At 37.2% G+C, this 14,459-nt stretch overlaps 1 protein-coding gene across 13 annotated transcripts in view; it reads right to left on the bottom strand.

Moving 5' to 3' along the window:
• The window catches only part of EYA4 (EYA transcriptional coactivator and phosphatase 4), a 127,972-nt gene that overhangs the window by 97,348 nt on the left and 16,165 nt on the right, over positions 1-14,459 (bottom strand). For all 13 annotated transcript variants that reach the window (XM_060753401.2, XM_060753391.2, XM_060753403.2 and 10 more), the window contains exon 2: positions 10,910-11,011. In XM_060753401.2, coding sequence (XP_060609384.2) covers positions 10,910-10,942 — 33 coding nt within the window. In that variant the 5' untranslated portion in view covers positions 10,943-11,011. The remainder of the gene's footprint in view (positions 1-10,909; positions 11,012-14,459) is intronic.

Below are 14,459 nucleotides of genomic sequence, written 5' to 3' on the forward strand. Positions count from 1 at the left end.
ATTTCCCAATAATTCCTGTAAATCTCTCAAACCTTTTACTCATTAGCTGAATACGCAGTTTCCCTGTTCTGGTACATTTAAATACATTTTCAGTTCCACATTCTCATGTACACATACCATCGTGGTTCATTTAATTTTGTTTTGGGACAATGCCCTCTATGTGCAATGATGTAGTATGCAGGTGTTAACTTTCTGTGTTTTCATGCTCCATTAGAATTTCCGGTTGCTATTTTGCCAAAATCAACTCTCTTCTTTTCTCTCAATTTTTTTCTGCATTGTTTGTCTATGGTGTTAAAACTGTTCAAAAATACCAAATAAGTGTCTTAAAATGCTTTTTTTTTAAAAAAAAATCCAAATATATAGTTTTTTAAAAAGAAAACTTTCAAATATATAGTTCAAAAGCAAATCTGGTGATAAAAGCTTTAAAAAAAGAGGAAAAGGAGAGAGACTGTCAGGAGAAGCTTACAGGAGGGTAGGTTCTACCTACAAACTACTACATCCATGATGCTTTGGGGAAGGAAATGAAAGCAAATGTAAGTATTACCAAGAATAGGTAATACAAAATAGTTTGTAACACAACACTGTGTACTTGACGTGAACATATATCAAACAAACTGCCAGAGGCTGCAACCAAGAAAAAAAGACCTCACCAACCAGAAAAGAAATGGATTCCCTTCCCAACAGAAAAGGTACATTAAGGTCAAGTACAACTGTTCCATTTTCCCTTAGGTTGAGAAGTAAATCCTTTTGCTGGGACATATACAAGCAGTCATCATATCCAATGGGAAGGCAAAAAAATCAAACAGAAAAGACACAACCTGTTGTGGAACCCACTTGCCAAAAGATGTCTCTGCTGAAACAAATTGATCAATCTTATAATGTCTGACAAATATGATAGGGAGACCCAACAAGGCTTTGCTTCACTTTAGGAGCAAAAGAGGGATCAAAACAGAAAACAGAAGCCTTATGAAAAACACAAAACTCCTTATCAACAGATAACTTAGTGTCTAACAGAAGACCTAATAGCAACCAAAACCAAAACTTTCAATCTAAAGACTTTGACATGCACTGATCGCAAAGATCCAAAAGGAGTCTTCAGCAAAACCAGTGATACCAGATGCAAATTCCAAGAAGGAAAGACTGGACTCACACACCCCTCACATACATACACACATACACACACATACACAAACCCCCTCTGCATATGAGGATAGGATGTGAACCATTTTCTCCCACTTCCCTTTTCATGATGAAATTCAAGGTAGACACATCTCCTGAGGGTGTTGATACTGATATCCCTAACTGAGTCTACCTGCAAGAAGGTCCAAATTAACCCTACTATACCTGACTGAGGTTCAAAAGGGCTGAAAGGGCTCTGCCCCAGAATGAAATGGCTTCTTTTCTCCCTACTTAGCCAAGGATGTTTGAAATTTCTTTTTAACTTGATTTTCACCAAGACATTTTTCAAAAATAAAGTCCCTTTAAATCAGTGGTTCCCAACTTTTGGTCTTTCAGGTGCTTTGGACATCAGCTCCCACAATTCCTACAGCTGGTAAAACAGCTGGGATTTCTGGGAATTGAAGTCCAAACACCTGGAGGACCAAAGGTTGGGAACTACTGCTTTAAATGGATCAGTGGCTAAATTCACCTTTGACTTGGTGTCCAAATTCCAATGTTTTACACATACCTGATACCTGGAAGTGACATCAGCCATCATAGTCCTGAAGGCAAATTAAACCAAATCCAGACTGGCACCACCCATAAAGTCCACAGCCATTGCTGACTTATTAACTCCCTGATGAATTTAGTTTCTTCCAGTAGGATCAGTGGCACCAGGTCCTAAATTAACCAGAATGCATTTGTAATCATTTCCCCCCATGTGTGTTTGCCATGCATCTCTATCATCTCTGAAGCATACATTGACTCCAGATTTGTTGAGCCCCCAGGTGGGGGTAGGTCAGTCCTAGCTATGGTCCCAGTCAGATTATGCTTCAGCCACTGTCCAGTCACCCTCATACTCTTCAGCAGAGCCAGGGCTGTGCATGCCATCCATTCTAGGATTTTTTTTAAAAAAATCCCATTAGTGTAGAAAATTAAGACATGGAATATATTTCTCTTAAAAGAGAAAAAAGAGAAAAATCTCACTAATCTCCCCAAAATGCCTACCAAGGCCAGAGAAAAGCAAAGACCTGACTTTATCTATGTGAAACAAGGGGAGCTAGCTATCCCACTTAGATTGGTTAAGATGATTGACATTTCTAAAATACCCTTCCTCAGAAGCATGTAGGAGCAGCAAGACCCATAAGGATTGTCTTCCTATACTGCAGGAGAAATAGTCTCAAATATTGTAGGCTGTGATACAGCCTACACGCTGTGATACAGTTGAAAACAGGATAATCTTATATTCACCACATGCACATGGTGAATTAATTACATGTGATGGGAAAACATTAGCTATGCACTTATCATACATTGCTGTATACACTGATATTTTCCTATAAAAGCATACATTCTATTAGGATGAATGAAGGGCTCTTTTAATTAAATGATGAAAAAATAAATATTGTATTTCATTTGTTGGAACTATTCTACAATGGTACCTGCATCAATCACAAAAAGCTGCAAGACATGTCTATAATACAAGTACAGTAGAAACTAACTTTTAAGCCATAGTTATAACTTTCATTTATTATGTAGTCCCCATGGAGAGAGAGGGCAGTCTATAAATAAAGTTTATTATTATTATCATTATTATTATCATTATTATTTGAAACACAACAAGACTAGAACATAGCAAACAAGGACACTCTGCTGGCTGTTGTATTGGATCAGATGTTGGGCACTTCCCAAGTGTCTAGGACTGTGTGATGTATCGGCAAATAATGCGTGCAGATCCCAGTAGGGTGGCCTTTTGCAGCTGACAGATGGTAATTTTGTCAGCACCGATTGTGTTTAAGTGCAGGCCAAGGTCTTTAAGCACCGTATCCAGTGTGCCAATCATCATTGGGACCACCTTGACTGGCTTGTGCCGGAGTCTTTGCAGTTCAATCTTTAAATCCTCTTTAAATCCTCAGCTTTTCCCATTGTTTCTCTTCAATCCTGTTATTGCCTGGGATTGCAACATCAACGATCCATACTTTGTTTTTTATCATCATCATCATCATTGTTATATGTAACAAGTCAAGCTCTACATTTTCTTGTCAACAGTTACTCCAATAATGTATAAATATATAAAGATTAAGATTTGGTCATGTCAAGCAGTATTCCACAATCATTTAATTGTTTTAATTTTCATAACTTCTTTTTCATTCTAGCATCATTCTTAGACAACACTGAGACAGAAAAAAGATACATAGAAGCATTTATATATTGAATTTGAAATATTAATATAAATGTATTGGCCTCTCTAATTACTGGAATATCAGTTACTACTGCTCCATGGATCAGGAATGGGACCATCATCATCATCATCATCATCATCATCATCATCACCTCTACCTCACCTTTCTCCCCATGGGGACTTAAGGCAAATTACAATAACATGATACAACCGAATACATGTAAAAGCATGGCAAATACAACAATTAAAAACAATTAAATATTTGTGCCATGGATACAAGTTAAAATATAGTTAAGATACAATAAAAATTACTTGTACAATTAAATTATCTTTAAAACAAAATCTTTGCCTGATGGCAAAGAAACATGTTGCTTGTGAATAGGGTACCTTTGTTCTGCCTGAACTGCAACGTGCAAACAAGCAGACACAATACAGCAAACCCTCTGGCCACAGACACTACCATTGCTGGGGAAACCGTTCCAAAGGATTGTGGATTCACTTTCAGCTTTCTTCATATACTGCATCAACACCTGATGCTAGCACAGCTTACATAAGAAGTGATACATCATACTTGACCTCACATCACATATTCACTTCCACCTTCCCCATGGGCTAGAAGAGAAAGCAGCTTACATCTAGGCTGCATCATTGACACCTCCAGACACTTGACTATAGGTTACTTTGTTTCCTATCCAAAAGATTACAAGGACTGGTAGCAGCAATAAAATCTATATAAATAAAAATGTAATGTTCATTTGTGGGATTAACACAACTCAAAAACCACTGGACGAATTGACACCAAATTTGGACACAATACACCTCTCAGGCCAACGGGTGACCATCACTCATAAAAACACTGAAAAACACAGCAGAAGAGACTTAAAAGGTCAAAAAAATACATTACAATGCATGCACAACACATATATACACATATACACAAATATATATACACACATACACATACATACACATACATACACACACAAAGCACATATGCACAGACTGGGCCACAGCAACCCGTGGCAGGGGACAGCTAGTACTAAATATAAAAAGAACCAAAGATGTGGATAGACTGGACAGAAGAATTTATAATTTTGTAAACTGATATTTAGGGAAGGAATAAAGAATAATAAGGCTGCATTCACAACATAGGAGTCCCCATTCTTACATCTTTATTCTAAAGCAGGGGTCCTCAAACTAAGGCCCGGGGGGCAGATGCGGCCCTCTAAGATCATTTACCCGGCCCTCGCTTAGAGTCAGCCTAAGTCTGAAACGACTTGAAAGCACACAACAACAACAACAACAACTCCTATCTCATTAGCCAAAAGTGGGCCCACACTTCCCATTGAAATACTAATAATTTTATATTTGTTAAAATTGTTCTTCATTTTAATTACTGTATTGTTTTAAGTGTTTTTTCACTACAAATAAGATATGTGCAGTGTGCGTAGGAATTCATTCAGTTTTTTTTTCAAATTATAATCCGGCCCTCCAACAGTTTGAGGGACTGTGACCTGGCCCTCTGTTTAAAAAGTTTGAGGACCCCTGTTCTAAAGCCTCTGTCACATGAACTGAAGAATTAAATGGTTAGTTTTATAGATTGTAGCCTCTAACATGCTGGACAGGGAGGGTAACTGGGAAATGAGCAGGATATGAGCTATTTTTCCAATTGGATAAGTGCTTGAGGGCTACTTATTTTAAAGTAATTCATTGGGGGGTTTTCTCCACATGAAGAAAGTGGGGGAAAGTAGCAAAGGGAAGTAACAAAGATGGGTAAACAATGCTGGCAATTAGTTGTGCTTATGATGCAGTGAAGATGGGGGGGGGGGAAGGAAAGCACCTATGAAGTGGGAAAGAAGGAAAATTATAGCAATGCCAGCATGGTGGAGGTGCCCAAGTATCCACCTTTCTGTCAGGCGTATAAGTAGAGAAAGGTCAAAGCTCCCAAGAAAAGGAAAGACGGAAGGCAAAAGCAATGTTTGCAGTGATCAATTTCCATGGGAGCTGTTGGTTATTATTGTCTCCTCAATGCTTATAGCAAAGGTAAAGGTTTTCCCCTGACATTAAGTCCAATTGTGTCTGACTCTGGGGGCTGGTGCTCATCTCCATTTCTAAGCCGTTGTCCGTAGACACCTCCAAGGTCATGTGGCCGGCATGACTGCATGGAGCGCTATTACCTTCCCCAAACTGCCCTTCTGATTGGGTGGATGGCAGTAGATTGCACCACTGCTTTCTAGTAGAAATGTTAACATTTTATTTTCTCCAGAGAACCTTTGTGGCTCACATAAGGAATTGTGGCCACATGGAGCCCACACTTTGCTAATATCTGGAAATATATATTCTTACATTAGAGCAAAAAGAAAGCGCTACCAATTACAGTAAGATGTATGTGATGCTTAATTTTTGCTCTAAGAAAAATATTTGCTTAAATGATTCTGTAACACATAATTCTGTATAGAGAAAGCTGCATAGACCAAATTCACATCTCTTTTGGCTTCACCTGAAAACATAGAAAACAATTATTCATTATCAGGGTCTGGGTCTGAAGCTGCTTTAATACTTAATGTCTTAATCACTCAAACTTTTTAAATTATTTAAAGGGGTCTGAAAACAGATGAGATGTTTCTCTGCCGCTCATGACATTAAAATTCTGGTTTTCCAGAACCCTGAATAAAATGGGAGAGCGGGAGGGGTTCTGGGGAGTTTGGTTTTATGTGCTCTCTCTTGTTCCTTAGCTATATAAATTAGGGAATTGGAAGAAACATTAGATATGACCACAATTTATTTACACAGAAACTACACTGGGGAAAAGTTTTGTTTCCCTATTTCTGTTCATCACTCTGTCTTTTGGTAATCTTTACTCACTCACTGTAACATTTGAGGCTGAAGATGTATGTATTAGTTTTGTGTACCTCTAAAACTTGAAAGAGAATCAATTTTAGGATTTGCAGATCCTTTCCCAAGGAGGTAATCCTACCATACAAGAGAGAACACAATATGAATCACAGAGACAGAAACCCTGCATTCTGGCTTCTATTATTATGACTTGTGGGAAACTGAAAATAGATCCTCTGGCCATGATGACAGGGTAATATGGACCTGCGGAAGTGAACTGGGTGTGAGAAAGGCATATTAGGGCCAGGAGACAGCATCTAAGATAAGACGAAACTCTAAAACACTGAATATAGAAGCATCAGGTTGATATAGAGAAACAAAGGGAGAAATGCCATCTTTAGTTACATAACAGGAAAAATATAAAAGTTCATTGTATGCAGGCTGAAGGTAGTTTTCAAAACTCCACACACAAAGCAATATTTTCATGAATTCATAAATGAAATCATATATTATCTGTCTTGCAACCATTTTAAAGCAAAGCTTCTCAAACCACTTTATCATGAAATGAAATACTTCTTATGAAATTGGGCCAAAAAGTGGTGCGCCTGGCTATTTTCATTCTGGAGTACAAGAGCCAATGGAATTTCCTGCAAGTTCCAAAGATAAAGAAAAACTTGACCCTTTTTGAAGGTGAAGTTTAGTCCTACAGATTTCCCTGTAATATGAGACTCTTTTATAACCTTTTTATAACCAGCCTAAGGCCACATCTACACTGCCATATAATTCAGTCTGAACTGCATTATAATGGTCAGTGTAGACTCATACAATGTAACTATTAACAGTAGCCTGTCACACTTCTTTGCATGTTCAGTTTTCACTTTGAAAAAGAAAAGTAAGGCTGTACCATTTAAAAGGAAACAGTGCATCATTCTATAAAATTAGTCATTAAGAAATAATATTTGTATATGTGTACATAATGAGACATCTTTGAGATGGGATTCAAATCTAAACGTTAAATCCATTCTCCTTCATACACCTAACCTGGAGGGAATTGTATACATTTTAAACATGATTTTGTGCACGAAACAATGTTTATGGACAGTGAAGTATGAGAAAGCAAAGATGTCATTATCTCCATCATCCATGTGGAGAAATTGAAATTTTGTAATTTTAGATACTCAACCTTTCCAGTATTTGGTGCAATGGGTATGATTGGGAATCAACAAGGATTAAGACTGGATCTATACTGCACTATATCCCAGGATCTGATCCCAGATTATCTACTGCCAGATTATCTGGGATAAATTGATAATCTGAGATCAGATCCTGAGATATAGGATTGTGTGGATCCAGCTGTAAACAAACTTAACAACACATGCTGATTTTCATTGACAAATTATGGGCATGTTCAGACATAGGCCTGACCCTAAAATCCAAAATGAACCTGAAGTCACTCCTGGATGTCCAAACAATGTCCAGGGATTGCTGGTTTTTCAGACTGGGTAATAGGGCTAACCATGCATTAAGCAAAGGTGGGGAATATTTCAGAGTTACAGTGAAACTTCGAATCATTTTCGCACTTCAGGTAGATTGTACCTAGAAGGTACATAGCAACAAAAGTGGTAATGCACAAACTAACCAGAGCCATTGTTGTTACAACTGATGGCAGTGTCTGTGGTCAAAAATTAAGATACAAGTGCTTATAGAGGACAGGCTATACACATTTATTAAACAGAATGGCAACTGGTGATTTCTGAAAAGAAACAGATTTTGAAACCAGGAAGCAATTTCCCTTCTAAATTTGTATTTCACATCAACAAGAAAACTTTCAGTATTCATCTATTTGGCAAGATTGGCTGAAACTGCTTCGTTATCTTCTGTGCTGTTTATTATTTAAAATATTAAAATATTTATATCCTGCCATGTGTCATGAAATTTCATGATAACATTAGCATTAGTAGTGTTGGGAACATTCCAAGAATTAAAAGGAAAGGATATGTGAACTCAATTATACATTAGCTCTGTTTTCTGGAAAAAGTGTATCCAGAAGATCTGATTAAGTCACGTTTACAGCTACATAACTCAGGGATAGAAAAACCCAGCCATGTGACCTGTGGTTTCTCCCAATGCAGTCTGTGAAACTAAGGAGCCTTACTTACTTTCCTCCACTTTTAGTAGTGGAGGAGAGCTACTCTTTTAGTACTTTTCTGTTAGCTTTAACTTTCCTTCCCCATGTTCCCACCAATCAATGTTGATGCTGTCCAATTTTATGCTTATTCCCCACTAAAAATAACTGATTTCAGTGTGAATTACTCTGGTTTAAGTCTTCCCATCTGTGATCACTAAATATGTGTGGACAAAAAGTAAGGCTGAGTAGGTAGATGTGTGTGATTGTGTGTGCATGAATGTATGCATGTGTGTTTCCAGTTTATTGGTCGGTCCCCCCACCATGTGTCTCTTACATATAAAAATTTTGACTAAAAATATTGTTTGACATGTTTGTTTCAACTTGTGTTCAGACTAAGCACTGAACTTTTAAATCAGGCCCCATCTACTCATCCATATAAAATCCAGATTATCTGCTTTGAATTGGATTTTATGGCAGTGCAGACTCATATAATCCAGTTCAAAGCAGTTGTGAATTATCTGATTTGATAATCTGAATTATATGCCAATGTAGATCCAGTCTCGGATCACCTTAGAATAAAGATATTAATAGTATTTACCCATCTTTATCTCTTTTTACTAAGTGAGATATAGTACACCCATACATTTCCAATCTTCTGTTCTTCTACATATCATTGGTTAGCCCTAACTAGTGAAGATCCAAATAATTGTCAAATAGTGAGCTAAAACATAGGCAAATGTATGGATTCAATAGGTCTACTCTGATCAGGGCTAAAAATTTAATTTAGACTCATGAGTGTAGTAGCTCTCCCAGAAAGTAATGAAACCTAGATAATACTTATTGATTAATTTCTTGACAAAATCATACCCCTACTACACTTCCTGGCTGCCAAACAAATGCACAACTTTTCTTTCAGGATTTGATAGCAGTGGTAGATAACAGCAAAAGGCCACATTTGGGATCTTGGGCACAATTTGGTCTATGTACCTCATACAAACACAGGTATATAGGTAGATAGGTAACTAGGTAGGAGTTTTCTGAGAATGAGGCTTTTCTGTTTGTTTGCTGGGATTATTATTATTAATAATTCTTATCTTTTAAAAATATTTTCTGAAGGAAAGGAGGGGAGGAGAAAAATAAGCCAAAGGGTGACTGAAGGCTCTCAGAGCCACCCAATAATTTTAAAGAAAAGCACACCAAGAGAAAAAAGATGCTCTTTCTTTCTCCCAAATCCCTAAACGTATGCACACACCCCACCCACCTGTCCTGCACTTTCCCAACTTGCAGTCCCACTAAATAAAAAAAATCATGGAAATAAAGGAAAATCGAAAAGTGTCAATGCTAGATAGAGGCCAAGTCAAGTCAAAAAATAAAGCTGAGAACGAGTGAAAAGGCAATCAGACTGAAGCACCTCTCTAGAGCCAGGACGCAACTGAGAGCAACGGAGGTGCTCACCCCATTAAACAGGCACAGCTTGCATAAGACATGTCACAGTGTTCTTCTATTCTGATTGGCCCAACAGGCAGGGCTCACAGACAAACCCTGTGTGTGCATGCGGCAGCCTCTTCACATGCCACATGATGCCAAATAGGATAGGAGGAGCTGTGTCTGTGTAGCTCATTTTGGCTGAAAAAAACATGACAGCTGAGCCCTTACTGTTATGTCCCGTTGAACAAGACCAAACCAAATCCGTACACAAGCCTACAGTTTACCAAAACAGTTTATCATTATAACCAATGTATACTAAAATGCTCCATTGCCTTTTGACTTTTTCCAAAATAACAACCATTGCTATTTCTTTAAGGCTTCAAACCTCAGTAATAATTTTCACAGTTAATGAACACAAGGCTTTTTAGAGTTATAAGTTAAAAAACACTCTACATTTGGGTGAAAAATCCATTCTGGAAAAATGGTAACATTATCACTAACTAAGGATATGTAATTGGCTTCTATTGATATTATTTACCTACTATAGCATCTAATATTATTTCCAGACTCATCAGTACAAAAACAGCTAGGTGATTCTCTTCTTTCCATCATCAATTGGCTTAATGCAGGATGACAACAGTTCTGAGTTTAGAAAAGGAGGTTTTGTTTTTAAAATGGACAAACTTTTCTGTGTTTCCCATGGCCAACAAACTTTGGGGCTGCTCCAGATGAAAACATATAATCTGATAAATCCTACTTGAGAGTCTTCCTTTCAATTGCATTTGAAAAACAACATGCAGATAATATGACTTAATATCAAGCTTTTCCCTCATTCTCCTTTCTCACTCCTGTCCATATATTTCCCAATCTAAATATTTCAAAAGCTTGCATATATTTTGTGCCCTTTTGGTTGGCCCAATACATATAATAACAAAATACTGCTGTTGGAATTTCTATTATAGCCAACACATTTTAATTTTGTATGATTATGTATGATGTTTGAACATGTAATCATTCAAGACAATACACACAAGAGGACAATTTTCTATACAGTAAACTGCTTTATGACAAACACCTATAACCTAATTTTTGAAACAATATAGCAAGCAGAAAGAGTACTGTGAACAAAACTCACACAAAACAGAAGTATGTGTTTGGCTACTCAAGTGTTTACTTACTGTCTGTTCATTTAAATCCTGAGTGTCTTCCATGGAGTTGACTAACTTTTCTTTTCTTCCAGAAATGAGAATTACTCTCCTTTAAAACTGCACCAGGATATCCTAATTATGAAAAAAAGAATAAGAAAATTACAGTCACAAATAGCATAGTTAATAACATGCAAAATAAACTATAAAATGCAAGCTGTTGTGCACTTATATGCACACTTCACAAATAAATGAACCCACCCATAATAATTCCCAAGGAGCTTTATCAACAGGATCCCAGAAAATTGCATTCATTTATTTTGATACTTTAGAAGGAGCCAGTTTTGAGATATTAAAGCAATCAATGAAAGAGTGGAGGAAAAGCTGAAGAGAATATATATATATATATATATATATATATATATATATATATATATATATATATATATATAATTTTGTATTTATAGCTTGCCAAAAACAAGAAAAGTGGTATCTTTGTGGATTTTTATGGGAAAATAGGATGCTAAAAATTTCATAAACCACTTCAGTGTTTGGCACATCACTAAAAATAACCTATACTGCAACATATACTAAATCTTGAGGTGACTCTGGAAGACACCTAAGAGGACTTGTTTATCCATGCAATTCTTCCCTTGTTCAGTATGAACCATACCTGTAAGTTTTGCCTGTGATGTACAAAAATTGATTATCTCTTATAGAGAGGAAATGATTTTCTTTTATACTTATTTCTGCCTTTCTTTCTTAGTGATCTTAGGTCAGTGTATAGGTGGATCAGACCCATGGTGGTCAAACACTGCATGATAATGATCAAGGGTAAAGCAGAGAAAAGCCACCTTAATCTGGTTTTACCTTGCAAATCCAAATTCTGTGGCTTTGGGCCTGTGGGAACATTTGGGCTGGTTCCAAAATGGAACTAGCTGCAACTCTCCCCACTGCCAACCATCGTTTCACAGACATAGGTAATCTGGGAACAGAGGGTGTCTGTTCCCATGTCATGATGGTATCTACAGCATGTGCCCTACCTATCCACTTTTGCATGCCATAATACTGGGCAGAGTTGCAGTATATATTGGAAAGGGGAGGGGAAAGAGAGGGTTTCTTCCTCTCCCCCTCCCCCGGGATGCTGGATGACATCTTGGCATGCAATGGTGGACAGATACTGTAGGATCCATGTCATGGCAGAAGGGAGGATGCGAGGGAATAGTTAGGGTGTCCCCACAGCAGCACTGAACCACATTCAGTGCTGCTAGATGATGGGGATTTCTTCCCACCTTTGCATTGCTGGAGGACTCCCTTTGAGGATCATGCCTGGATTCAATTTGGTGATTGATACACTGGATTGGTCCCAGGTTTTGAATCAGTGTAGCTTCTTCCTAGGGTCAGGGAGCAACCCAAATGCAAACTACTGGGGGCCAGATTTAATTGACAGAGCCATGGTCCCTTATACAGAGAGAAACGATACTGTAGTTCAATATAGTCCCAGTCCAAACCTGTTTAAATTAACTACTGAAGACTCTGGCAAAAATATATTATTTACATTACATAGAAATCAACTTTTTCTATTTTGCAATAGCAAAACTATTAGAACTCAATTATTCTAACAAGAACAACATTACTCTTTTTCAATAATATATAAGCTCATTAAGTTTACAAGGCAATAATGTGACTAATAACGTAATCTTAATGCTTTATTCCATTGTTGAACCTACATTAGAAACAGAAGGTGGGTACTATGATATCCTTATCATGTGGCAAAACATTTTAACTACTTCTAAAATTATTGCTAAAATCTTTAACTCTGTAGACAAGTTAGAGTGAAGGGAGACATCTGTTTCTCCAGATGTACATTTAAAGTTGATGAAGTGTTTTATGGGGAAAACCCTATAGCTTTTTAGTCTATCTTGATGAGAAGAGCTCCAGGTTTCCTGATCAATAAATACATTTATGAATCTTTTTCTTACATCATTATGTGTAACAAAATTTGAATGTGTTAACACTAGATACCCACGTATTGCTGTTAAAAACTGTATTATACTACATTGTTCAAGAACTCCTTTGAACCCAGTCCATATATATTATCAAAACTTCCATTTGATTGGAATGACCACATGTTTTCTCTATTTACCTGTAATTCCCTTTCCCACTTCTGCTGTTGTTCCCTTCTATCTATTTTAGACTGCAGAATATCATAACTCTCCTTGATAAATACAACAAAATGTACTCTTGTGTGGACTACAACAACAGATCTTCTCTAACCTCTTCTTCTTTTCTCCACAAGACATTCAGAACTCCATGACATACTTAATTCGAATTATTTCCTGGATTTAAAAGTCCACCTGTTTATTTTGCTTTAGCCCCATTGTTGTTGTTTATTGTACTGTGCCTTGAAGTTGTTTGAGACTTATGGTGACCTAAGATGAATCTATTAAGGCATTTTTGGGACCCAGAGTGTGTGACTTGTTCAAAGTCACCTAGTGAGTTTCCATGGCTGAGCAGAGAATTGAACCCCAGTCTGCAGAATCATAGGCCAATGCTCAGGCAGTCACCTACTTTCAAGACTTCCTAACTTTAATCATTACATCTCAATTAATTTGTGAATTATCCTTCCTTACACTTGGTTTATGGGTTTTATAGCTGCTTTTCCCTGCTGCCTTATTTGATGTAATTATAAAGTAGCAATATCACAAAACTTCTGAGGGGAAGGAGAAAATTTTATTTATTTATTTATTTAGCAGTTTTGTATACTGGTCTTCTCACTTCCATCGAGGGACTCAGGCCGGTTTCCAACAGTAATATCACAAACAGTAATTAAAAAACATCATATTGCATATTAGACTAAAAACATTAAAATAGCAAAATACAGTCATATAAGAAAGGGAACTTAAAAGGAAAACAGCATAAAAAAAGAGCAGCCCAAACTCCACTCTCCAACTTGTTTTTTTAAGTCTGATGGGCATGATTCCACCCAGAATCTGCCAAATAGTGAAGTTTGCTAACTTTGGTATGTCCTTTGATTTTATCCAATTTTGAAAATGTTATAGCTGTTTTTGGATTGTCCACAAGGCTGAAAAGAGGAACTCAACATAGGATCCAAACTGACATTTAGAACACAGGTTGAACTTGACTCAGCAGGAGTCTGTTTTCAGAAGTGCCCAACTATGTAAACATCTTCAGTATTAATAATGTGTATAGCGCATATTGACACAAAGGTTCCACTGCTCCTAACAGAAACAACTAGAAGTAATCAGCCATGCAAATCCATTAGGTGATCTTGGGGAAGTAACGCTTTCTTGGCCTCAGAGGAAGTCAAATGCACCCCTTTCCCAAACAAATCTTGTGATGGGAGTTGCCTTAGGGTTGCAGTTAAATTAGTGGTTCCCAACCTCTGAGCCTCCTGGTGGTTTGGACTTCAGCTCCTACAGTTCATAACAGTTGGTAAGCTGGCTGGGATTTCTGGGAGTTGGAAGTCCAAAACACCTGGAGACCCAAAGGGTGGGAACTACTGCATTAAATGGAAATTATTTGGAGGGACACAATATCTATCATTCATCTATCTATCTAT

Source organism: Anolis sagrei, chromosome 1, assembly GCF_037176765.1.
Source record: "Anolis sagrei isolate rAnoSag1 chromosome 1, rAnoSag1.mat, whole genome shotgun sequence".
Taxonomy (NCBI): Eukaryota; Metazoa; Chordata; class Lepidosauria; order Squamata; family Dactyloidae; genus Anolis; species Anolis sagrei.